The 27,713-nt window shown below is 44.4% G+C and overlaps 1 protein-coding gene and 1 long non-coding RNA gene across 2 annotated transcripts; both read left to right on the forward strand.

Annotated features, from left to right (window-relative positions):
* Positions 1–7,701: 7,701 nt before the first annotated feature.
* On the forward strand, positions 7,702–10,756 carry LOC115246939 (uncharacterized). The gene is made up of 3 exons (XR_003886038.1): positions 7,702–7,726; positions 9,667–9,768; positions 10,694–10,756. It is a non-coding gene; the product is annotated as an uncharacterized lncRNA (long non-coding RNA).
* Positions 10,757–21,292: 10,536 nt separating this feature from the next.
* LOC115246747 (inner centromere protein-like) lies at positions 21,293–23,404 on the forward strand. The gene is made up of 2 exons (XM_029826012.1): positions 21,293–21,454; positions 21,532–23,404. Exon 2 carries the CDS (start codon positions 22,151–22,153, stop codon positions 23,402–23,404), a length of 1,254 nt encoding a protein of 417 aa, XP_029681872.1. The 5' UTR covers positions 21,293–21,454; positions 21,532–22,150.
* Positions 23,405–27,713: the final 4,309 nt, after the last annotated feature.

Raw genomic sequence — 27,713 nt, forward strand, 5'->3', positions numbered from 1 at the left:
TGGGTTTCTCCTCCAGGAGCCATCTGATGAAGCCAAACGGGTGAGTTCCACTCCTCAGGACAAGTCTGCGGCCATGAGGGAGGACCTCGTACGGCAGAACGCTTTGGCCGTCATCCGACAAAGAGGGGGGGTCCCTCAGATAAGATGGAGGTGCAGGGAGACTATGTCCTGCAGTTTGGTAAATATAAAGGGAAGTCATTCAGATGGCTTTTGCAGAATGACGTAGGATCCACCGTGTATCTGATCAAGAACGTGCAGAGCGAGGAGGCAGCAGGTCTCTGTATGGCTGACAGCCACAGTAAGGACAGCCTCCAGTCATTTGTGAGTTATGCCCTCAGTTTCCAAGAAATCCAGGCTCTCCTCACTTATGAGGCCAGAAGAGGGGATGGAGTGACTGCCTCATCTGAAGACGACCAGCTGGTTGGATTTGGTGCCCGAGCCAAGAGCAGGTGGAAGGAGATCTGGGACAGCAGAGGTGATGGCTATGCTGATTTTGTCATAGGCAGGCGCTGCGTTCCAGGTACACGAATGTCCAGGTTGCAGCAGAACCTGCTGAAGAGGCAGCAGCCCACCACATCTTCCACACCTGCTGAGCATCCCATGAAGGCCCCAGCTGAGCCCCTGGGTATGCTAATTCCTTCATGTGACAAGTTCAACTCTGGGAAAAGGTTTTTTTCTTTTCTACTAATAACCTGTAGCCGGTATTTTTGTCTTTAACATAGCCATGGAGGAGGACGTGGAGATGGAAAGGGAGATGCTGAGCATCCATAACTCTGATCTGCAAGTCCAGAGCTGTAAATACACCGTTACCACATTTATTTCATGTCAGACAAACAAAGTCCATGCCGTATCTGATTTCTATTGTTTTTCTTTTCATCTGTGTGCAGATGCTATGCCAGTAGCAGCAGCCGCCCTGCCGAGAGTGCCACCAGGAGCAAAGACAGGTTTCTGAAAAATAGGTTTCAGAGCTGGAGTTCCGTTCCTTTCCATGAAGAATTCCTCTCCAAATCTGAAACTTATCTTATTATTTTTGTGTTCTTGATGTTCCGGCCGAGTTCCTTTAATATTACTCTTCATATGTTGGTGTGATAATAACCGTCGTGAGGACTATGAATTGATCCGTGCAATGATGAACTGATATTGACTATGAGGAGGAGGGTAAGTGTTTGTTTTTGTTCTCTTTGATGCTTCGTTGAAAAACAGTTTGGATGCACGGGGTACGAACACGCGAATGCATGTTTGTTGACCGAGTCACAATGCTCCTCCTGCTCGGCCTCGAGAGCGCTGATTAACATTGTCATTTCAATTGGTGTGAATGAGACCATTATATTGTTTTAATTTTAATGATGTAAAATTCTAAAAAGCAGGAGGAGTAATGATAAGGCTGCTTGAATTTCTACTAATAACGGCGTCTTCACAACTCATTGAATCTGAACTGACTAAACTAATGTTGTCTTTTTAGTTCCATCTGCCACACGCTCCAAAGCCCCACCTGGAGATACCGCTGAGCTACAGGCATCACTAGTTGATGGTAAAAACATTGTAATTCTGTTCATCCAATCAAGACAGAGGGTCTCACAAAGGTAGAGGAGCCCCACTCAACTTCAGGTATGTTTCCTTTTCTTTTATTTAGGGCTGATGAACAACCTGATGTCTCTGTAATGTCCAGCTGACTGTTCTTTCCATGTTGTCATCAGGTGAAGTGACTGTAATTTCTTAATAGCAAGTCTGCACTTGTTTTCAGGACCTGACTCTTGCACGGCACAGACCTCTGACGGCAGAGTGCCTCCTTTGACGGACTCTACCCAAGACCAAAAGAGTGGTATGTTAAACCATGTACATTTCCCCCATTCCGTGGGGTGTTGAACAATAATAAAGTGTCCCGGGGTGATTCAAATTGACACGATTCTTTGTCACTGACATGGAAAAAATCTGACGTGTGAGCTCTGGAATGAAACCAAGTGTCCGAGGCGCGTGTTTGTTTCCTTGTATCGTGTGTTTATATCATGTGAGGGCGGGGGCACTGAAATTGTCTATTCAGTAATGATAACTTTATGTTGTTCAACTGTCTTCTTTACTTTATCCTAGTTCCCATAGCTCCTGTTCCCATGCCTGTCCCTGACCACGACATGAGCAAGTGGATCTGCTCACAACATCAAAAGCTGTGGATGAGGACGGAGCTTCAACAACTTGGGTTGTGGCCTGGGTCCCGACCAGTGCATAACCCTGGGAACGCAATTTCTCTTTGGCGTCTTCCTCCTCAGCCGGAGCTACTGGACATGGTGGCTGAGCTCCCGTCCCCCAACTTTTTTCAGCTCCATCCATTTTTCATTTGGAAGCCAGAGAGCCACATCATGGTCAGGTTGAGGAACAATGACATCCTGCCGTGCCTCCATAGCTGTCCTCGTCCTCAGGTGGTCTCTGCAGGCGTGGGCAGACCTCCAGTGATCGTCAGCGTCCGTGGCCAGTATTTGATCTTTTCCTCGCGACTCTGCTGCAAGGCCTGTGGCAGGAACTGGTCCTGACAACCCTCCATGGGTGGAGAAGCTGCCCGTGCGCTTTACTAACCTTTTGCCTGCATTCCTGACTTACAAGAAGGCTGCGTGCAAGTCGGTAATGGATGAACTGCGGCGTTCTGGCAAGTCACCGACCGATATGGCGAACCAGGTGAATGAGCTCATGCACCTCAAGTATGAACGAGCTCACCTGGCATATCTGCACGCTGTACAGAACGTCAGGGAGGCCGAGGCTGGGGCGTACGGACAGAGAACCATCGGCCAGTACGTGAGGATGGAAGATCGGCCACGTGCTTTCGGGCCATACGAGGACCAAGAAGGTTGGGGTGGGGTGTCTGTGTCCGGATTCTACCTGACTGACTGCCTGCTGGATGAGTTCAAGCGTCAACAGCCGTCTCTGACCAAGCTCCTCCAGGGCACGTTGGGGCAGGTTTTCAGGTGGGACCACACGAGGAAGATGGCGAGGAAGGTGACACTGGCATCTGGAGCCATGTCCAGTTTCGCAGTGATGAATGAGAACTGGCTCATTGTGTCCTGGGTGATGGTTCAGGCTGAGACAGAAAGGTCCCTGCATCCGATGTAGCAAGGAATGGCCCAGAGGTACAGCCACGCTGGGGTGGGAAAGGCCGGCTACCACTGGATGGACAGGTGAGATCAGCCATCTTCTTTGTTTGCCGTCATTCAAACTGAAAAATGCTTTCTGCCGCCTTCTCTGTGGTCGATCAGGAAGACCTGAAGAGGCTCCGCGATGCCTACGAGTTCTGCCGAATCCGTCCAGCCAACCCCACCAAACGGCACGTCCGAGAGCACTGCAGAACTAAAATTCCACAACCCACCGAGCTGCTGGAGAGAGTGGAGAGAGTTGTGCAGCACTTTCACCTGGCCACGGACCCTAACCATGTCCCACTCTTCAAGCCATCCATGCTGAAGACGTGGCGCGTTCAGAGGGTTCACATCCTCCGTGGTTGCCTCAGTGACCCAGAACTGTCTGAGGGGATAATGTACAGGGACGGAGGGACCCTTCAGCTAAACCACGTAGCGGGCGAAGGTGCCAAAGTCCCCGTCTGGATCCCTGTCCGTGGTACATCTCAGCAGGAGGGCTACCATTTCCAGCAGGCCCAGTGGGTCACGGGTACGCAGGTCTCCCCTGAACTGTTCCGGGCCCAGGCCATGACCGGCGTTGTGCGGTGGAACTTTCAGCGACCGGTAGACATGAAGAAGCCCGGCGCCGTCCTCCCTGCTGTCTTTGACCCTGCCTCAATGTGGGAGTTGAACTCTGCTTCCATGGCAGTGACGGGACAAGACAAGTACCCTGCGTTCACCTCTCTGACAGAGACACTGGAGAAAGGTTTGGGCTGGAGTCCAGAGAACCGGGCTGCCCTCCGCTCCCTCTGGACTGGGACAAACACAAAATGCAGAAGAGGGATCGGCTTTCGGCTCTCGTGCCCCCTCCCGCTCCAGACGATGCTCCTGGGGCAACACCTTCCTCCAGCGGGGCAACAGCGACTGCTGTGCCGTCGCTTCCCCCTGCGCCACCTGTCAGCTTCCATCTCTCTGCTGCTGGACGTGTAAAGGAGATTCCAGCAGAGGACGACCAGGATCCTGAAAGATCAGTGGGCGGGTCAACGATAATCGGGTTTTTCAGAGCCGCATGTTGGAATTAAGGCCTTCGAATGATTGAAAATAAATAGATTTAGTTAGGTTGTGGTCAGTGTATCTCAATCTTTTGATGTGTTAAATATTACACTTTCTGTTATTAAGGGATGGATATTAATGTGTTTTCTCAATAGCCCATATGGCGATAATATGAGTTACTAAGGATGCATTATTGCTTTGTTTGTGTTCCAGACGTCTCTGGAGCTTTGCCCCTGCCGCTGAAGTCCTCGCCGAGGAGCGCCCGCACTGGACCCATGAAGACTGGTGGTGGAGTGTTTGTCTTGGACCACACACGCTGGACTCTTCCCATGAAAGACGCTGTTGATAGTTTGCTGCAGTATCATCATGGGGACAAGGACATCCTGAGGCTCGTGGATCCAGACTACGCAGACATGGTCCATCGGTCTGCGGCCGATCCGAACAGCTTGCTCCGCCCCACAATCAGGTTTCACATATCCCGCTATGTGAAGCATCTGGCAAAGCTGTTGAACACCAGTTCTTCTCTGAACACCAGCCCAGAGAAGCTCCTGGAGACTCAACAGCTGTGGTACTCCTTGACAGAGGGGAGCAAAACAACCAGCGTTCCTGTAGTCACCATGGAGACGGCTGTTGTCACTCCTCCCACAGCCGCCCTGCCCACGCCTCTGACGCAGGATTCCATTGAAAAAATTGTGCAGAGAATTCTAGAGATGCAGCAGCAGCAGCAGCGACCAGAGCAGAAGATGAGACAGACGAAACCCTGTCTGGCCTGTGGACAGCCCAAGTCTCCGTCGGCTGTGTTTAGCTTCATGATGGCGTCTCAGATGATATTCTTTCATTACCGCCACCCTTTCTCCACTCAGAAGACACCCAGGTTTCCCAGCTGCCTCCGTGAACATGTGCTCCCACTCCCACCTTGTTTGAACCCCCGGTTCTCAGTGTCCACCTTCCCTTTTGCCATTTTATGGGGATCTGAAAGTTAACTTTTGCTGTTATGCTAATGACTACTGATAAATAATGAAATGAAGCCACCTCCTGCTCAGACTGTCACCGTTGCATTGTGGGAAATGTAGTATTGGCCTGTGTAAAACATCTGTGGCCTGTGGGCCGGTTCTAATAATAAATCAATATCATCCCGGGGGCCATAGAAAACCCTCGACCTTGACTCTGACATATGAGCTTTAAATGATTTCTTTTGACTCCCATTTATTTGTTGTTTGGATATCATCTTTGCTAGTGTGTGTGCGCACGCTTTATGGAACTGGCATAAAGGATGTTAAAATTAGTCGAAATTAGTCGAAATTAAATAAAAATGCATCCATTCATCATTCCCAACAGGCGGTGTTTGATTAGAAACTCTTTCTGAACTCTGGTGCTCTGAAACATCTCCGCTTCCATTTTCAGCTGTTTTTATTCTCAATAACATCAAATCATCCATCCATCCAAATCGTGGTCCTGTTGGACCACCAAAGGACAAACACTTTCCATTTAGCACGGACAAAAAAACCCAAATCCTGTTTAGCAATGAAGCTGTGGGGAGAGTTTGAGGAGCGTTTCTGAGGAACACGCTGCCATATTGGGTCCAAGCTGCTGGGGTTTTTGTTGTTTCCAGGTGAATCGGTGGGCAGCGGCGTTACCGCCTGTCTCTGCCCCCCCCCCCCCTCTCCCCGTGGTTGTGGTCACGCCGGGCATCTTTACTGGTCCCGTTTTAAACAGGTTCTGTTGGGAACAGGTGTTCTCCAGAACTGTATTTCAGGCTGCTGTGCTGAAGGGCTGTTTTCAGTAGCAATAGAGCCAGAGTGTGCCTGCTCCATATGAACCCCCCCAGGCCGTGCTTTCCTCCTGGCTGAGCCATAATCAGCTCTGGATGGACTGGTTCACGCTTGGACTGAGTCAAGATTTGATAGCTTGACTGATTCTTACAGTTTTGGATCAAACCCCTATCTGCTGATTCCAGGAGATCTTTAAAGGATCTCAGAGCTTCAGATTTATGAAGCCTGCTCAGCCCCCGGCAGCGCTGATGAAACCATTTCATTCCTTCAAAAAAGCAGAACATGAAGCTCCAGAAAAGGTTTTTGGATCAAGTTTCCAACAGAACGAGGACAAGTGGGTAAAAGCGCCACTTTAAAGCCTCCAGGCCTCAGAAAACATCCACCTTTAGGATGCCTGACTTTAGAGGATCGTCGGTTCGCTCCGAGCACAAGAACAAACATGTTTAACCTCAGTCCAAGAACATCTGACCTGAAATGATCAAAAAGCTTCAGCGTAAAAAGATGGTGGAGAGAAAGCTGCTGGGAGGTTCTCAGAAGAGAAGTGGCATTAAAGCCAGCTGGAAGAGTCCAGCCTGCTTCCTGCTCCTCCAAACAGGCGTCTCCACACCAACACTGAGGAACACGGGCTTCTGTTCTTCCTTCTTCTCTTCTGACTATTGTGTGTTTGATGAATGCAGCATCCACTCACTGTCCCCCCCCCCCATTTACACTGCTCCTGGTTTCACAATGCTCCTCAGACAGATGCAACCAGAGACACTGATGCCGTCAGACAATAAACCTGAGTGTTGTTGTGTCCGGTTATTAACATGTTCCATGCTTTTCCTTCTGCAACAGTTCATCACACCTGCTCAGGGAAACCTCGGTGTAAAGGAGGTGAAGCCGTGCCTCAGTGACTCTACTTTGCTGTTTTAGAAACTAACAGTTATTAGATGAATATACAGTGTGCACGTACGCACACACGTGTGTATAAACACTTAATACACGCGTGTGCGTGGATGTAGACTTTTTAGTACTTTGGGTTCATAGACTTTTTAGTATTTTGAAGATACGTGTCTGTATATAAACCAGATCCTCCTGTAATAAAGAACTAAAGGCTGACTGTTGTCACGTGACCTGTCTCCGTCTGTGTCCGATGATAGAACCTGCCTAGAACATCTGGTCCACAGAAAAAGCAAAACAGCTCACAGAACTGGTCCAGTTCAGACCCAAAAATGACAATACATAATGAAAATGTGTGACGCAGTAGAACAATGGGCGAACTTTCTATTGGTCATTGACAGTTTCAGTCGTCATCAGAATTCATCAAAAATATTTAAACCAACAAACTACACACAGAACCGCAAAGTTTAAAGCTTAAAGGGAGCGACAGGTGAAGATTTAAAGCTCAACGCACCTGAAGAAGTTCCAAAAAGGAGAAATATCATGTGATGCTTTACCGCCACCCGGTGGACACGCGTGGAACTGCAGACAATAGTGAAACGTGCTCCGACACATTCTGACCTCTGCTGCTCCTCCTGGACTCCAGGGCTGCAGAAATATGCTGCTTTTACAAGTCTTTCTAAATCTCTGAAGCATCATAAATCTTATTTATTTATTTAACTAAGTTAGTCAGTTTTAATTTAAATGCAAAAACATATTTATGGCATTAAAATAGCAAAACAACTTTTCATCTTGAACCCTCCCAGAATGCTTTTATAGTAGTGGAATATTAATCAACAGCCATAAAGTTGTTCATTAACAGAGGAAAAAGGAAAGGTAAAAGTTTTCCGTTCAGACTGAGCAGGAAGACTGAAGACCGACAAGGTGAGTGGAAACGAAGAGCATTATTGAAAAGAATTGACAGTTGTGTTTGGAGATAAAATCAAGATTTGAAAACATTTTTGTTACTATTGAAGAGCTGCATAGAGCTGAAGAATTCTTGGCTGAAGAAAATTCAACTAGACTTCATATTTAGTTTTAGCACAAAACATCGTTATACATTATAAATGAATGGGTCTTATTTAACGTTCTTATAGTCTGGCTTTAGTTATAGTTGAATAGTCTTTCTAAGTGAAGTTTAGCTTATTTTTCTGCTCTTTGCTACTGATCCTAAAAGAACTTTAAACCCTCCCAGAATGCTTTAATGGTAGTAATATATATGCCATGAAGCTGTTGATTAGGTTGTAAAAGTTAAAGTGAAAGTATTCTGTTCAGATGAAGCAGGAAGAGCGACAAGCTGAGTGTAAAGTGAGTATTATGCTGTTAACGTTGTTAGAGAGTCTTAAGTTGTTAAGGTATTAACAACATTTTAAAACTTTTTTGTGACAGGTGAAAAGCTCTTAGAGTTATTAGAGCTGTTCAACAGTCCAGGTTACAGCTGGATATTTTGGTATTATTTAAGACAATAAACTTTAAAAATAATTAAATAAATCCACACAGGATCACAGGACACCAACAGGATTTTGGGTTCATGTTGCACGTTTTCTCACAGTGGTTTATTGTTCTATGTTGTGGAATGTTGGATCGCAATACCTTTGTGTGTAGCTGCTAATCCGCGTGTTCTTTGAATGAAGACTTAAAGAAGAAAAATACCAATTTCAAAATGTATTTTAACAATAGAACCAATTCCAGATACAAATATTACAGAGCTCCGGGCCAGTTCATAACCCTAGCAACAACAGAGTCAATTGCCAGGGCACGAAGTCTGACAACCTAACTATCCCTTGGCCCAGTCTTTTATAGAAACACACATGCAAATTCTCAATGTTCATGCAATCCAATCCAGTTCCTCTGCTGGGATGACCTCGTCCTCTTCTTCCAGCCTCCTTTGGTGTTGATACAGTCCTTCTTCTCCATTATCTTCCCCGGTGGCCAGATCAAAGTTCCCATTCTTTATGCAAATAAGATCACCAACCCCACCATGATGTCCCATTCATGATGGGTGTTTAACACCCCCTGCCTGACTGGCTCCTGAGATTACAATGGAACAACAACAACAACAATCCTGTGAAAGGAATGTCTCTGATCTTTGTTACATCTGCTAATGACTTCTAAGAGAAGACAGGAACATATGGTAAAACACATACAACAAGATAAAGACAATTCTCATCAGGAACCACTGTGAAAGAAATGCAGGAGTGGGTGTCATTTCTTTCATCTATTTTAAATAGAGCAGTGATCTTTGAGGACTTGGATCATAGAAATAATTGAAGAGGGGAACAAATGAGGGAAGTTAAAAAGTCCTGACGAGTATGTTTATGTAGCACCAGATAATTTAGTGGCTGAGCTGAAGACAGTCCTTTCACCATGTTGGCCTGTGGAAAACCAGTGTTGTCGGCCCGATGGACCAGCGTCCCCGTCGTTGCCGGACCACCGTTGGCCACCAGTTGGGTTTTGGGATCAAAGTGGGGGCGTTTCCTGTATCCGGTTCTCCTCACGGATCCATGACTACAACATGTTGCTGCAAGTGCAGAGACGTTTGCTCTGGAAAGAACTTTAGAGCACATTCAGTGCTGCAGGATGAGGGGCTGGAAAAGGTGCCAGTTCTTTTCTCACTGCAGGGAACAGTTAAAAAAAGCAGCTTAAACTCTGAAAACATGAAAATTACAGATACATCATTGATTTATTGATTCAGTTGTTATCCAGAATGGATTAGAAATGTTCCTGTTTGATAAAAATGCAGTGAATTGGGATTATTGAACTCCAACCTCTACAGATTATTTACCTTCATCACAGTCTCATCACTATTTCTGATGTTTCCTCAGGATGGACGAGGACAGAGCAGAGTCCACAGTGCCCAGCTGTGTGTCCCTGAAGAGTGACCTGTCCAAAGATGGAATGATGAACTTCAGAAGTTCAGACCAAATGTAAGAAAACTAAAGCGTGATGATGTGTTTGTGTGGCACCCTTTAAACTTTGGTATCAGACCTCAAGGCTCACCTTTAAAGTAAGGTTTTCTGAACCACATAACTCTGCCTTAGAACATTTCACAACCATACAAAACATCATTTTGTGGGTGTTAGCCTCCACTATCGTGAAAAATGAAATTCACCAGGTCCTTAAAATGAAACGGTGCACCAACATGTCAGGTGTTCGCTCCCATTAACTCCCATGTTAATTTTAGTGTGGTAAATCTTTTAAAACTGAAAATTGCTTCTGTTTTTAACTGGTCATTTCTCCTACATGGGTTAACATCATCTCACAAAAATTCCTAGGCATATATTTTAAAGTTTCCCAACAATATCCATCATTGCAGAGTGCTCCAGCTCTCCATTTAGATATGGATGGGTAAGACATGGCAGGTCTGTGCAGCTTGTTCTGCCACACTGTTCCACCACATGTCATGAAAATTCATTAAAAAGTCTATTTATAAGGCTCCTGGTTCTAATAAACCCATAGACAACAATATCAGTCATTTCTAAATGGTTGAAATAAGCTTTTGAATACGCGTGACCTCTGTGCTATTTAATGATCAGTTTCAGAGACCAGACTACTGTATTTGGAGCATAAATGGAGAACTTTTGTTCTATTCTATGAGTTTATATTCCTGATTTGGCACTTTTATTTTTAACATAAATTCAGAATGAAGAAAAGCCACGAAACACTAAGATCAAATACACTTTTCTCCAACTAAACGAGCTTGTTAGAACATAAATAACTTTATATTTTTTGCTCAGTGTTCATTCAATCTTCAACTGTCAGAGCAAACTGAAAGTAGAAGTGAACGCAGCCTTTCTTAGGCGTTGCTAACGCCCAGTAGACATGTATAACCACTATTCCCATTTTTGACAGCTATCAGAAACGGTCTGCTTCCATTGGAGATTCCTCCTGTCCCGAGGGTGAAAAGAAACGGAGAACTGAACTGCAGACCGCCGACCTGAACAACAGCGTCTCACGTAAGCTCGTACATTCGTATTTATAAGATACTTTTGGGTCGGAATAAAGGAACAACTTGTGTATTTACAATGTGCAAGAGAAGATCCAGAGAGCTCTTGTTTGGTTCCACCGGAACCAAACCCTCTGAAGACCTTCCTAAATGCTTAGACAGTATTTAGCAACATTTAGTCATTTAGTTGTGGAAAGTGTTAAAGAGTTGAAGGCAGGTGACCTTTACAGGACAATGGGTCTGCTGAGTATGATGTGTTTGGAGAAGGTTTGATGTTTTTTTCTAAATATCATCCAGCTTTTACCAGCTGTTTAGTCCAAGCAAACTCTTGGAAGACATGGAAATGGTTGTTATAGACTAAATTACATTGAAACCCAATGAAATAAAAGAATAGGTGTACATAAGAAGACATAACATTTCAAACTGACAGTGAGATGGGTCATTACCCGACTGTTGCTTCTATCATTCAAACATGACAGAATATTTTCCAGTTGAGGACATCTGTGTTACTGCTGTAGATGACAATTGTAAAAGGATTTAAAAGATGGTTTGTTTCAGAGGGTGGTGAACTGCAGGAGGTGATAGAAGGTCATAAGATCAGTCTGAAGAGAAGATGTGAACATGTGACTGAAGGAACTAATGAAGCAGGAAGTGGAAACCTGCTGAACAAGATCTACACTGAGCTCTACATCACTGAGGGACAAAGTGAGGAGGTGGACACACAACATGAGGTGAGACAGCTTGAGAGAACCTCCAAGAAGAACATCCAGGACACTCCAATCAAGTGCCAGGACATCTTCAAAGTCTTATCTGAGCAACAGAGACACATCAGAGTGGTTCTGACCAACGGTGTCGCCGGCGTTGGAAAAACCTTCTCAGTGCAGAAGTTCAGTCTGGACTGGGCAGAAGGTTTGGAGAACCAAGACATCAGTCTGGTGCTTCCGCTCTCATGCAGGGAGCTGAACTTGATCAGAGATGAGCAGCACAGTCTTCTCTCACTGCTTCATGTTTTCCATCCAACATTACAGAAGATCAGAGCAGAAGATCTGACTGTCTGGAAACTTCTGTTCATCTTTGATGGCCTGGATGAAAGCAGATTTTCACTGGATTTCAACAAGCATCAGGTCATCTCTGATGTCACACAAGTATCGTCCGTTGGCGTGCTCCTGGTGAACCTCATCCAGGGGAACCTGCTTCCCTCAGCTCTCATCTGGATCACCTCCAGACCTGCAGCAGCCTATCAGATTCCTCCCTCGTGTGTTGACAGGATCACAGAAGTACGAGGCTTCACTGACTCCCAGAAGGAGGAGTACTTCAGGAGGAGGTTCAGTGATGAAGATCTGTCCAAGAGAATCATCTCACACATCAAGGCCTCCAGGAGCCTCCACATCATGTGTCTGATCCCAGTTTTCTGCTGGATCACTGCTATAGTTCTGGAGGACGTGATGACCAGAGACCAGAGAGGAGAGCTGCCCCAAACCCTGACTGACCTCTACTCACACTTCCTGAGGGTTCAGATAAAGAGGAAGAAGCAGAAGTATGGAGGAAAGCAGAGACCAGAGGAACTGACTGAGGCTGATAAAGAACTCCTTCTGAAGTTGGGTCGGCTGGCGTTTGAACATCTGGAGAAAGGAAACATCATGTTCTACTCAGAAGACCTGGAGCAATGTGGAATGGACGTCTCCGAGGTGTCGGTGTACTCAGGAGTTTGTACAGAGATCTTCAAGAGAGAGAGTGTGATCTTCCAGAAATCAGTCTACTGCTTTGTTCATCTGAGCATTCAGGAGTTTCTGGCTGCCGTCTACATGTTCCACTGTTACACCAGGAAAGACACAGCGGTTATAAATCAGTTCCTAAAATATTCTAAACCAGTCACATCTCTTGATGACTTCCTCAGGAGAGCACTAATGAAATCTCTCAAAAGTGAAAATGGCCACCTGGACTTGTTTGTTCGCTTCCTTCATGGTCTCTCTCTAGAGTCCAATCAGAGGATCTTGGGTGGACTGTTGGATCAGAGGAACAGCCACCCAGAAACCATCCAGAAGGTCCTCAACAACCTGAAGAAGGTGAAAAGTTATAAAATCTCCCCAGACAGAAGCATCAACATCTTCCACTGTCTGATGGAGATGAAGGATCAGTCAGTCCATCAGGAGATCCAAGAGTTCCTGAAGTCAGAGAAGAAATCAAAGAGGAGACTGTCAGAGATCCACTGTTCAGCTCTGGCCTACCTGCTGCAGATGTCAGAGGAGGTTCTGGATGAGCTGAACCTGCAGCAGTACAACACCTCAGGGGAGGGACGACATCGCCTGATTCCAGCTGTGAGGAACTGCAGGAAGGCCGAGTAAGTAAAGATTTTTGGGGCCGGACATCGGCGTTTAAATCAAGCGAGTGGATCATGTCAGGTAGCAATACCCCCTCCAGTGGTCATTCCTTCAATTCTTTATCTCCATTGCAGCGTCCATAAATTAAAAACAACAACAATTCATCCAGAAATGTTCAACACTGGCTGGATATAAGTTCAAAGGTCAATCCAGACAAACCAACATAAGGCAGGAATAATAGGAGCCACAAGTTAACTGACTATCATGAAATTACTGTCATGTCATTAAATAACTTTTGTTTGTTTGTATGCATCGTATTCTAACGACAGAAAAACACATTTTAACTAATGACACGTGACTATTTTGCTTCATTTGTTCAACGTAAAAATAGCCGGCCTCGTTGGTTTAAATGGGTGTTTTAGGTCTTTGTGGCGGTTACGTTTGGAGCCTTTATGTGACCCACAAAGTTGTTGGACCCTTTCCACACCCGTTAGGTGGCAACTTCATCACTAGCAACAAAAGGTGCAGTGAAAATGATTTGAAGGGAAACAGGCAGATATAACAGAAGCTGAGGGCAATCGATGCAACCAGAGACTCTGATGTCATCGATCGGATCGCTGAATTAAGACTTGACGCACCATCGTACAAATTGGATGAAATGCAAAATATCCAAAGAGCCGATAGACAGATAAAAAGATGCACGTTTCTTTAAACCATTTGCTACAATCATTTTAAATATTGAGTAATTATGAGCTGTTCTAAAATAAGACAAATGTTGAGAATAATTCAGTTGCATTTCAGATCTGATGGTCGTTCAAACTGTTGCTCTACGGTGTTGAATTTAGCTTTTCCAGGAAATGAGCTACATTTGTGTTGAGGTAGATTCTCAGATAAGTTGATGAGAAATCCCAAAGTTTGACTCACTATTTTTGTTTCATACACAACAGACTGTCTGGTAGTTTTCTTTCAACGAGTCATTGGGAAGTTGTGACCTCAGCAATGACGTCAAACCCTTCTCATCTACGGGAGCTGAGCTTAAGCGAGAACCAAAGCCTGACAGATGCCAGAGTAAAGTTACTGTCTTCTGCAATGATGCATCCAAACTGCAGACTGGAGACGCTCAGGTCAGGAGGCCTCTGTTGGTCTTTTCTAAATTTCTTTACATTTTCTACTTTTCTCTTCATTTTCAGATTTAGAAATGTGTTTTTATTTGCCCCATTTATTCCTTTTCCAGGCTGTCACACTGCAGTTTATCAGAGGTCAGCTGTGGCTCTCTGGCCTCGGTGCTAAGGTCCAATCCCTCCCATCTGAGGATTCTGGAGCTGAGCTCCATCAGTCTAGAGGATTCTGGGATGAAGCTGCTCTGTTCTGGACTGGAGAGTCTAAACTGTACGCTGGAGACTCTCAGGTCAGCTTCCTTTTATCTTCGACATAACAACTAAACAATGAAAGGCTTCAAGATAAACTCCATTGACTTTTGGAGAAGAGAAGTTTAGTATGAATTGAAATGAGCCATTGAAAGTCAATTTTATAGATACTTTTTAACTATGTTGTTGCTGTAATATCCCAGTTTATCAGTGGGGGCCAGAGCTCTCCTGACTCCAAGGGCCCTGATTAAATAATGAAATAAAATGAAATAATGATTTTGAGCAAGTGTAATATGACTTTTCCTCCAATAAGAGATCATTTCTTGCCATGATTCCTTATCCAGACTGAGTGACTGCAGTTTATCAGAGATCAGCTGTGACTCTCTGGCCTCGGCGCTGAGGTCCAATCCCTCCCATCTCAGAGAACTGGACCTGAGTTGGAACCAGCTGAAGGATCCAGCAGTGAAGCTGCTCTGTGGTTTTCTCCAGGATCCTCTCTGTAAGCTGGAGACTCTCAGGTCAGTCAGAGATGATCCAGTACTTTCCCAGGTGTAACTAGTTAGACAATAAATGTTTCCACGTTTGATCTTTGTTATAAACGTAGTGTTACAGTTCTCAGAAAAAAGACCACACAGGACAGATTTGCAGTATTAAATTGGTTGTGGAAATATGTCCCATGTGAGGATGGTCATCAATGACTAGAAAGGAAGTATCAGTTGTAGATTTGTCTTGTTTTATTTTAGGCTGGCCACAAAACCGCCCAAACATTCAGACCAATCAAAAATGGTTCTTCCTGTCTTTTAAAGATCAGAAGGAAAACTAGAAACCCCAAAAGAAAGCTGCTGCAGTGTGCCATGCCCCTTCTCTCCTGAGAAAAGCCATCCCAAAAAAGAGAAAAGCCCAAGTGTGAAGTGAGCCCCCTGTTAAACCTTGGTACCAAAAGCCTGCAGTCATTCTCATCTGAGGTGGCTTCATTCCAGCCAGAAGCCCAAACCTGCCTCCCTCTTAAAGGGGCAGCAGGTCAGTCCAACCACAGAAACCTTCATGAAGATCTGAAGCTTTCAGCATCCACAATTGTTGCACCTCACTTCCATTGGAGTCCAAATCAGAAGTCAACAAGTTGATTCTCCACCGATTCTACACAATGCAACCATTTTAAAAAGGTTTCTATCCATAAGTTTTCACACATTTTTATATAAATCTGTTTGTTCATCGCCTCCTTCTGTTGTAATGGTCATTAAAGAAAATGACCTTATTGGAGTTTTTCTCCTCACAAATATGACTTTCTATGAACGATGCAATAAATGCAGCTTGCAATCTAAGACAATATGGAAGTATGTGTCTATAATAGTAGTGGAAGTAGCTCATAAAATAATACATTTGCTCTTCTCATCAAATCTCTCTATGTTATTAAAGAAAAACCTGCTCTTAGTCAACAACATCTAAGACATCAACCAAAAATCCTAATTTTCTACAATCTAATATAAAACAGTAGAGAAGACTCTTTCTGCAGAGACACTGGTGGCAGGAATGCAGAAGTATCACCTGCTCAACTTGGAAGGTGGAGCAGAAACCACCAGCTGAGAAGGTCCTCAGCGAGAGGAAGTGGTGGAGAACCATGAAACTTGCTAAGCTCCACCTCAGCTCCAGAGACGGGCTGAGCTGGAGCTGTGGCACCAGGTATCGCCCAGAAGAGCCTCCAACAAACAAGCTCTTCTCTTGGGAGGAGAGGGCTTTGAATCTCAGCTCAGTGTGCTTGTCTCTAGTAGGTGGCAGCTGCACCTTTTCCTGAGGTCCTTGTTGATGCCCTGAGGGGAATTGATGCTCCTGCAATGTTTTCTGGCAGCATCGAGCTTGCAGTGGGGCAATCAAACACACTGTGGGGGGGCTCTCTTTCCTTCTCTCATCTGGAGAACAAGTGACACCAGCTGCCAATCATTGTTGGAGAAATGTGCAGTCAGGGGAACGATGCGTCCAGACTATAGCCACCCTTCCAGCATCCAGCAGTGTCTAAAACCTTTGATTTGGTTTCACCAGAGAGTGTAGGGATTGCAGGGTCGCTGCAGCATCGCCCAAAAGCTATCAGGAGTGGGTCGCTTTGTCCCAACTCCTGACAAGAGTTGAGTGCTATTGAGAAATGTGGTCTCACAAACTTGGAAGGTATTTTGACCAACACACACTTTACATACGCTGTAGATCTTGTCCAACCGACCTGAAAGAACCCAAAATAGGAACATACGGCAGATAAGCCGGTGCAGGACCAGAGGTTTGTTGCTTGTAAGCTGTGTTTTGCTCTGGTACATGTTGATTTTTATTTGTCTTCTCTCAAAATAATTGTTATTTTAGCCTAAGTCGCTGCAGTTTATCAGAGACCAGCTGTGATTCTGTGGCCTCAGCTCTGAAGTCCAACCGCTCCCATCTGAGGGTTCTGGACCTGAGCATCAACACGTTACAGGATTCAGGAGTGAAGCGGCTCTGTTCTGGACTGGAGAGTCCAAACTGTAAACTGGAGAGGCTCAGGTCAGTCTTCATTTTTCTACCTATATACCAGCTGCTAAGATGGTGAAGTGAGGCTGTTCTCAACACTGCTGTGATGCACCACATTAAAAAAATTCCTTGGAATATCATGAATTCAGGTCTGACCCAACTAAGAACTAACGTAGGTTTAGTACTGACGCAGATAACATGCAGACCTGCACCGTATAACCTCATCCTGCATTTTTCAGATTGATTGACTGCAGTTTATCAGAGATCAGCTGTGGCTCTCTGGCCTCGGCGCTGAGGTCCAATCCCTCCCATCTCAGAGAACTGGACCTGAGGGAGAACCAGCTGCAGGATTCAGGAGTGAAGCTGCTCTGTGGTTTTCTCCACTTTCCAAACTGCCGACTGGAAACTCTGAGGTAAACAGCATTCTCAAAAATGTCCATTATTCCAGCCGAGGGTCCTCACACTTTCTGAGTGTGTGTGTTGTGCCCAGTTCCTTCAGGAGGGAAGGCCACACGAGGACCACTTATTCATGATAAATTGATTTAAGGACAATGAAAAAGCCCACAGATGGTAACCAAAATTAGACAAAACTAGGTGAGGGTGCCTGGTAGACACCAGCCAACGAGGAGGGAGATGGTGAGGGAGACAGGAAGTCATCTAAGACAGGTTGTGCCTTTAAAGATGAGCCACAGGTGAGATGGATCTCCATGATGAGATGGGAGGGAAAGAGGTGGGAGAACCTGGGAAGCGTGAGGGCCAGAACAATAGATATTCTCCTTTGGAACAGTGCAAACCTGAGAGGTTGGAATTGTGGTAATTACATATTATTATCATTTTTTAACCTGTAACTAAATTAAATATTTACAGATCATGCCTTTGATTAACCTTTCAGATGGATACTGGTTTCACTTATAACCTTATAAAAGTTTCCCTTCTTTATTTAGATTAAGTTACTGCAGTTTATCAGAGATCAGCTGTGGCTCTCTGGCCTCGGCGCTGAGGTCCAATCCCTCCCATCTCAGAGAACTGGACTTGAGTTGGAACCAGCTGAAGGACTCAGGAGTGAAGCGGCTCTGTTCTGGACTGGAGAGTCCAAACTGTAAACTGGAGAGGCTCAGGTCAGTCTTCATTTTTCTACCTATATACCAGCTGCTAAGATGATGAAGTGAGGCTGTTCTCAACACTGCTGTGATGCACCACATTAAAAAAATTCCTTGGAATATCGTGAATTCAGGTCTGACCCAACTAAGAACTAACGTAGGTTTAGTACTGACGCAGATCACATGCAGACCTGCACCGTATAACCTCATCCTGCATTTTTCAGATTGATTAACTGCAGCTTATCAGAGATCAGCTGTGGCTCTCTGGCCTCGGCACTGAGGTCCAATCCCTCCCATCTGAGGGTTCTGGGCCTGAGTCGGAACCATCTGCAGGATTCAGGAGTGAAGCTGCTGTCTGATCTCGTAGAGAATCCACACTATGGGCTGGAGACATTGAGACGGTAGCTGGTTGAAGCCAGTCAACTCCCGCTCATCTGCTGCATCACTCACTGACCACTGGTGAAGAGCATCTGTGGAAACATCTGCCGTCTACTCCCTCCATAGATGAAAAATTCAGTTTTTACAAAGCGCTGGTGGACTTTCAGGAGATCAGTCGATGGTCGACAAAGCAGAAGCAGCTTCGCCTTGAAGTTAAATTAGTTCCTGGTATCACACAATGCATCTTTATAAAGTTCTAAATGGCTCCTCGGCCACTCTTAGAAGCATGGAAACATTCTCTTAATTGTCTCTTCAAATGTCTGTATTATACGTTACTATTTTACAGAATGCCTTCAGAATCTTTAGGGTTTAGTATTTACTGTCTCTGTGACATGGAGCATTGGAATATTTCAGCAGCAGCCAGCAAAAACCCATCAGAATGACGGCTATCGGTGGGAACCACAGGTCATTTGACTTTAGTCAGTCTGTTCAATGTTATAGGATTTATTGCAATCTAATATAAACTATGAATAAATGTGGGAAATAGGAAATAAAAAGAAGCAAAATTACCCAATAAAACTCCCATGAATACTGTAAATTTAAAGATGTCAGGAATGGAATATCATCTTAAATTTAATCAAACATAAAGTGAAAAGGCCTCCTTTAAGTTTACTGCAAAAATAAACACAAAATCAAGAGCGACACGCGCCAAAAACGTCTCATTCTCTCTTCTGTCTCCACTCATTCTCTTATATTCTCTTAAGATAATGGGGACGGGGTCGTGTGATAACAAAACAAGCTAATTGGGGACTATATTTTTGTTGCAAGAACTTTGGCTCTTCAGAAGTTTCTATGTTGGCTTCCACAGATTGTGCATCCACTAAAAACTCAGTGTTTTTGAGGAACTACCAGGAGTGGCTGGAGTGGAGGCCAATGACGCTATAGCTACATATAGCTACATATAGATCACCGTTATCCTCAACCCAAAAGACCACCAGTTGGCGCAGCAATACTAAAGATAGGAGGTTGTGGTCGTTGCGCAGACGCGGAGTGATATCACGCACAAACGTGCCCTATGTTCTATATACCGTATGTTCGCGACCAAAGGGCGCACCGTATTAAAAGGTGCAGCCTCAGTTACGGTGCTATTTCTGTATTTAACACATACATCAGGCGCTCCGGATTATAGGGCGCGGGCATGGTAAAACATACCGCTACGATAGCTTAAAACATGCATGCTAGCGCGTATTTAGCAATTTTGCGAAAGCCGGCAAGTCGACCGCTGTAGTGGGCAGCTCACAGCAGGAGCCCCGTCTGTAGTCACTGATACCAGCTTTTCCACCGGCACTTTTTTCTCCCCCAAAAACTCCTTCACCTCGTTATATATGTCGACTCCCCTCGTTATATGTGTCGACTCCCCTCGTTATATATGTCGACTCCCCTCGTTATATGTGTCGACTCCCCTCGTTATATAGGTCGACTCCCCTCGTTATATATGTCGACTCCCCTCGTTATATGTGTCGACTCCCCTCGTTATATAGGTCAACTCCCCTCGTTATATATGTCGACTCCCCTCGTTATATATGTCGACTCCCCTCGTTATATAGGTCGACTCCCCTCGTTATATATGTCAACTCCCCTCGTTATATACGTCAACTCCCCTCGTTATATAGGTCAACTCCCCTCGTAGTTGTCTTTAGGGGCAGTAGTGTGAGAAGTTCTTTTGTGGAGAAATCATCAAACACCTTCCTGATAAAGATCCTCAGCAGCGCCGTACTGCTGCTGTCCACCGACTCGTCACAGGAGGCTAAACCACCTGCACCTCGCCAGGTCACGGTCCAGCTGGTCGGCCAAGTTCCCGGACATCGCAGACACTCTTCTTAGCATCGTAGCTGCCCCCAGTTGAACATCGGAGAGATTGAAGATCACGTCGGTTCCGTATTTCTCGTCTTCAAGTACAGTTTTGGCAATCAACATCATTGCTTCTTTAACTACCTCCCCGTCTGAAAATGCCTTCTTCTTTTTAATCAAGAATTGCGCAGCTCTAAATGAGGCTTCGGTTGCTTTTTGGGAGGCTTTAACTGGCCTTGTGAAAAAGCTTGCTGTTTGCACAAAGCTGCCTTTAACTCTCGGGCTTTTCCTGCTGGCAGTGCCCTGCCCTGTGGATAGCTAGCATGGTAGCTTGTGACACGTTGTTAAATGTCTCTCCACATTGTGCCGCTTCGCCGTCGCCACAGTCGCCCCGCAAATAAGACAAACACATGCTCCTTTCACAGTGGTAAAAAAAACCCTCGACCTCCCATTCGTGGTGAAAATGGTCTGTCTTCTTTCTTTTTTCTGCCATCTTTTTATGGGTCAGTCTCCTCGTTTTGGCTGCGCCCGCTAGGTTGTTTGGTCGTAGCAATCTGCGAAGACGCTACGTTTTGGTCATGTGCATCATACTGACCTTTGAACTATTTTTTATTTTTAAAAAATATATATATTGTTATTTCCAGTTTATGTGTAAGTGTGATTTAAACAAGAATAGCAAACAAAATAAATTAGATGCAGCTCATTGGTCAGTGGTGCTATTTGAGCTATTTTTAGAACAGGCCAGCGGGCGACTCATGTGGTTCTTACGGGCGACCGGTGCCCGCGGGCAACGTGTTGCTGACCCCTGGATTAGATCACATGATCACTCTAGATGGTATCTCATTAGCATCTAGTCTCTCTGTGAGGAATCTAGGAGTAACTTTAACTGCCATAAATATCATTTATGTTGTCATTTTATGTCTGTAGAATATTTTATTTAACATTGTTTATTTTATGAATATTTAATTCCTTTATTTAACACATCATACAGGCGGAAGTGGTTTCTGTTCTTTGTTTAGTGACGGACCTTTAATGTGGTACTCCTTTCACGAACTTTTATCTGAGGTAATACTGCAAGAAGAGGAAGTTGCAGAAGACATTCTTTTTAAGACGTTTTTCTTTGCTCATGGTGGACTCATTCCCTCAGGGGTGCAGCCAGCGAGGTAATCTGTTTTTCTTATGTTGCGTTTGTACGTGTTGTATATGTGAAACCTGTTTAATTGTGTGTTGTGCTAAACAGTTCGACGGTGGTGATGGCGTTTACGGTGATGTCGTGCCAATAAATCATCTGTATCAAAAGAACTGTGGTCGTGCTTCTCTGACGGGAGTGATAGTCGAACTCGAGTCTGCTTCGACGGACCTGCTCGGGCCCAGCAAGGAGGCGCAGACGGCTCGTCAAGAAGGAAAAGCAGATAAGCCGATGTTTAACAAGAAGACACATGTTCAACGGTTCTCCATGAACGTCCACAAGTCAGACACACAAGTTAAAATGCTCTGAAAAGGGACACAAGTCTGGAAAACCACAAGGGACTGTGAAGTTTAGTGACAGTAGTCATAAGTTTAATGAGCAATTAATGTCGTTTACGTTTGATGTCTTATTTGAGCACCTCATTCGTTAAAGGGGTAATCTGTACATTTTGAAAGGTTTGAAATAATTCATGAGCATTTAAGTTTAGTCCTTTAATGCTTGCTTTAAGGGTTAATTAGAAGCAAAATTATCTATAAGTTTATTGACCTGAGTGCCTCAAGAACATGTTTAGGGCTAAACTGCTTATGTCAGACAAGCTAATGACATATAGTTAATTTCTAAGTAATTTATTTGTCAAAAGTAAAAACTGTCACTCTGAAGTAGCCTTCAAATGGCAGAACCAGAGCAGATAGATGAGCCTGATGATGCACAAGTAGTCCAGTTTGAAGAGCCTCGTAGAAGTGAAAGAGACCGCACATTAACAGAAAAAGGAAAAGAATTTCACAAGGAAAAGACTAAAGGGCTACTTCTACGCTTTGACAGCATTTATGAGCGCTGGAAAGCTCTCAGCAAGGTTGCTAAAAGGTCTGTAATAAAAGAGGACCCTAGCAACATTCTAGAAGAACATATCAGCACTGTTCAAAGGGAGTTGTCAGAGCTGAATATTGTTTATGATGAATATCGGAGGATTGACAGCCCAGAACATGAAATGCGCCGCAAGATGGATAAGTGTGTATCTGTCACAGGGATTGTGGTTCAGAATGCCCAATTTCAAATGCAAGGAACAGCAGAGAAGATTGTTTGGCCTGATGCTGGTTCTGTATTTGCGTCGTCTGTATCAAGCGGCTCACATTCAGCCTCTAAGTATTCTAAAGCTAATTCTGTTGTCTCTAATGTATCCTCAGCCAAAAGACAAGAAGCTGCAGCAGAATATGCAGCCACACAAGCTGTACTGAAGATTATGGCTGAACAAGAGGGTCACCAAGAGAAACTGCAAAGACTTGAGGTCGAGGACAAGCTGATGGCTGCAGACCAAGAAGCAGCTGCAGTATCTCGCCGTCTACAAGCAGAAAAGGAAGAAACTGAACGCAAAATAGAAAGAGAGAGAAAAGAAGCTGCACTTTTAAAGCAACAAGAAGAAGAAAGTGCAGCAAGAAAAAGGTCAGTCAAAGACTTAAAAAGAGAACTTGAGCGTTTGGAGGAGCTGAAAAGACTGAACTCAGCCAGAGCAAAGCTTCAAGTTTATGATGAAGGTGAGATGCTACACAACACAGAACTATCTACAGATATGCAAGCAACCAATCAGATGAATCCTGTGTATCAACACACACAAAGTGATTCAGCTCCAAGACATGTTGTTCAAGATAATTCAGGAGAGCTTGTCAAAGTTTTGGCTGAGGCCATATCAGCAAATAGGCTACCTATCCCAGAGCCTATCATCTTTAGCGGTGATCCACTCAAGTTTAACCACTGGAAGTCATCCTTCCATACACTGATTGAGAGGAAAAATATTCCCGCAGCAGAAAAAATCTTCTTCCTTCAGAAATATGTAGGAGGAGCTGCTAAAGAGGCTTTAGAAGGATATTTTTTGACTGATTCAGAAGACTCGTATCACGCAGCATGGGACTTGCTTAATGAATGCTAAAGCCCTCCGAGACAAACTACATGCTTGGTCAAAAATAGGCCCAAAGGAGAGTGCTGAACTGAGAAAGTTTGTGGATTTTTTACGTAGCTGTAAATCTGCCATGACCCATAATGAGAGTTTAAATGTTCTTAATGATGGAATTGAGAATCAGAAACTTACTGCCAAGCTACCTGACTGGCTAAGTACCAGATGGAATCGGAAAGCTACTCAGTATCAGCTGGAACACAGAAGGTTCCCAAGCTTTGATTATTTTGTGACTTTCCTAAGCATGGAAGCTAGCATCGCATGTAACCCTATAACCTCTTACCATGCTTTACAGCAGAGTGAATCTGAGAGACTAAAAGTTAAGAACCAAACCACAGTTGTTTTCAAGAATAGAACTGTTGGTGCAAAGATCCTCACAACTAACACTAGTGAGAAGAGCATAGTCACATGTGTGTTTTGTCAGAAAACAGGACACAGCTTATATAAGTGCAGAAGATTCATTGAAAGGCCTGTATCTGACAGAGTAAAGTTTATTCAAGTCGAGAAATTGTGTTTTGGATGCTTAAGTCATGGCCATCAATCCAAGAGCTGCAGTAAGCGAATGGTGTGTGACATCTGCTCAAAACGTCACCCGACATGTCTTCATGAAGATCACTTAAAACAAGAATCAAAGAAAGAAAATTCTGAAGCACAAAGTGTAACCAAAGAAATCACATCTAACAGAGTTGTACAAGACAGTAATAATACTCAGACTTCAACAATTATACCTGTTTATGTATCAACCTCAAGTGATTCAAGCAAGGAAGTTCTCGTCTATGCACTGCTTGATTCACAAAGTGACTCGTCATTCATTCTTGAGGATGTGGCAGTCGTTCTAGATGTGAATTCAGAGCAAGTTAAACTGAAACTCTCTACTATGACATCAAAGAAAACAGTAGTCACCTGTAAAAGACTGAAAGACCTACAAATAAGAGGGCTATTCTCCTCTAAGAAAATCACAGTGCCAACAACTTACACTCGTGAATTCATTCCTGCTAATCGCTCACACATTCCAACACCAGAGACTGCCAAGGCATGGCCTCACCTGATGCATCTTGCAGAGCACATTGCTCCACTAATGGAATGCGAGATTGGCCTACTGATCGGTTACAACTGCCCACAAGCTCTGATGCCCAGAGAAGTTGTAATTGGGGAAGAGAACCAACCATTTGCTCAGAGAACTGATTTAGGTTGGAGCATAGTGAGTTATGGTGAACAAAAAGAAAATGAGATTGATGCAATTGGTGTAAGTCACCGCATCATTGTAAGGCAGGTAATACCAGCACACAAACCAACAGTCAAGCTCAAGAGTGAAGTTCACTATGTTTGTAACACTCGCATCAAAGAAGTGGTTACTCCAGATGATGTAATCAAAGTGCTGGAATCAGACTTCAGTGAGCGAGTGGGAGAAGAAGCAGTCTTCTCTCAGGAAGATCTCCAGTTCTTGAACAAGCTGAAAGATGAAATCAAACATAAACCGGATGGTCATTATGAAATGCCCTTACCCTTTAAACAAGACAAGCCAGACTTACCCAATAACATGCCATGTGCTGTTCATCGTTTGAAGTGTCTAGAACGAAAGCTCAAGAGAGACAAACAATACTGCATGGATTACATTAACTTCATGTAAGACATCATCACATGTGGTGATGCAGAAAAGGTCCCAGAAGAAGAACTCAACAATCATCCAGCCTGGTATATTCCCCACCATGGGGTATACCACCCTCAAAAGCCTGGGAAAATTCGTGTAGTGTTCGATTGCTCAGCAAGGTTCCAGGACACATCATTGAATGATCACCTTACTGGACCAGATCTAACAAACAGCCTGGTGGGTGTCCTTTGCAGATTCCGTAAGGGCCCTGTTGCTGTTATTTGCGATGTGGAACAAATGTTTCATCAGTTCCATGTGAGACCTGAGGACCAAGACTACTTGAGGTTCTTATGGTGGGAGAATGGTGATCTTGAGTCTCCACCATCAGTTTTTCGGATGAGAGTTCATCTCTTTGGGGCAGCCTCTTCACCTGGGTGTGCCAATTTTGGTCTGAAACACATAGCTCTTGAAGGTCAAGACCAGGTTAGTCAAGACACCGTGAAATTTGTTCAGCAGAATTTTTATGTGGATGATGGGCTTGTTAGTGTGATGTCTGACTCAGAGGCTATCCAGCTTGTCGAAGAAGCTAGGAAGCTTTGCAGTGTAGGCAAGTTGAGGCTACACAAGTTCATCTCCAACAGTGACAAAGTGTTAAATTCGATACCCAAGGAAGAGTGTGCAGAAAGCGTGAAAAACCTGGATATGGCTTTGGGAGAGCCACTGATGGAACGTGCACTCGGCGTGCAGTGGTGCGTCTTCTCTGATGATTTTCAGTTCAGAGTTACTGTCAAGGAACGCCCACTGACCAGAAGAGGAGTGTTATCCACTGTAGCTTCCATCTATGACCCATTAGGGTTTGTTGCACCATTCATCCTCCGTGGAAAACTGCTTTTACAACAAATGTGTCGAGACAAAGTTGACTGGGATGAGCCACTCCCTGAAGAGCTCAGGTCACAGTGGGAGTTATGGCTACAAGATCTTCAGAATTTATCTAGTGTAAAAATTAGGAGATGTTACATTCCAGAAAGGTTCACAGATGTTGAGAAGTACGAACTCCATCACTTTTCCGACGCCAGCGTCACAGGTTATGGTGAGTGTAGTTATCTCAGAGCAGTTAGTGCTGAGGGAGAGGTTCATTGCTCGCTAGTGATGGCGAAAGCGCGGGTTGCTCCCACCAAAGTAACTACTATACCGCGCCTTGAGTTGTCTGCAGCGGTGGTAGCAGCAAAGATGAGTGTCATGCTCAGAAATGAGCTTGATATAGATGGTCTTCAAGAATATTTCTGGACAGACTCCAAGGTCCTTCTTGGATATATAAACAATGATGCCAAAAGGTTTCAAGTGTTTGTCGCAAACAGAATCCAGAGAAGTCCATCACTGATGCTGAGCAATGGCAGTATGTGAAATCTGAAGATAACCCGGCAGATCACGCTTCAAGGGGCCTGATGGCACATCAGCTTGTCAGTTCAAATTGGCTCACTGGCCCAGAATTTCTATGGAAACAGGACCTACCTGCAGGAAATATCAAGGTGGGAGAAATCCGAGATGATGATCCAGAGCTACAGAAAGTTCAGGTTCTAAACACAAAAGCAAAGGAAGAGAAGACTTTGCTTGATTGTTTATCAAAGTTTTCTGACTGGAGAAGAGCTGTGAAAGCCATCGCCTGTCTTAAAAGATATGTACAGCAAAGAAAGGGTCTCAAAGCTAAGACTAATGAAACCACAAACATTGAAGAAAGACAGGAAGCGGAGCTTTTCATTATTAAACTGGTCCAAGAGGAAGCATTCAACTCTGAGATCAAAGGTATAAAGCAATGCAAGGAAGTAAGACCTAAGGATAAAACAAACAACTTACACAAGCTAATTCCATTCTTGGATGACCATGGTGTGCTCAGGGTAGGAGGACGTTTGACAAGGTCTAGTCTTCACCCACATGTCAAGCATCCTGTCATTTTGCCTAAGACAAGCCATGTATCTTCTTTACTTATCAAGTATTACCACCAAAAGGTGCATCATCAAGGAAGAGGCATAACTGTAAATGAACTAAGATCGAGTGGAATATGGATCATAGGCTGCAGTAGTGCAGTTGCCTCACACATCCACAACTGTATGATGTGCAGAAAGTACAGAAGAAACACAAGATCCAAAGAGAAGAAGACAGGATGGAAAGTACTCCTCCATTTACATATTGTGGCCTAGATTGCTTTGGACCATTCTACATGAAGGAAGCAAGAAAAGAACTCAAGAAATATGGTCTCCTTTTTACATGTATGTGTTCAAGAGCCGTACATATAGAAATGTTGGATGATCTTACCACAGATGCTTTCATCAATGCGCTGCGCACATTCATTGCAATCCGTGGGAATGTGAGACAGCTGAGATGTGATCAAGGCACAAACTTTGTAGGTGCGAAAAGAGAGTTCATGAATGCAATGAAAGATCTGAACCATGAACAAATGAAGGGATATGGATGTGAGTTCCTAATGAACACCCCATCATCAAGCCATATGGGAGGTGTATGGGAAAGACAAATAAGGACAATCAGAAGTGTTCTCGCTGCAATCCTGGATGAATCTGCTAAAAGACTTGACTCTGCTTAATTTCGCACATTTCTGTATGAGGTGATGGCTGTTATAAACAGCAGACCTCTAACAATTGAACACTTAAATGATCCCACAAGTGTCGAACCTTTGAC

This window comes from Takifugu rubripes, chromosome 19 (assembly GCF_901000725.2).
Source record: "Takifugu rubripes chromosome 19, fTakRub1.2, whole genome shotgun sequence".
Taxonomy (NCBI): Eukaryota; Metazoa; Chordata; class Actinopteri; order Tetraodontiformes; family Tetraodontidae; genus Takifugu; species Takifugu rubripes.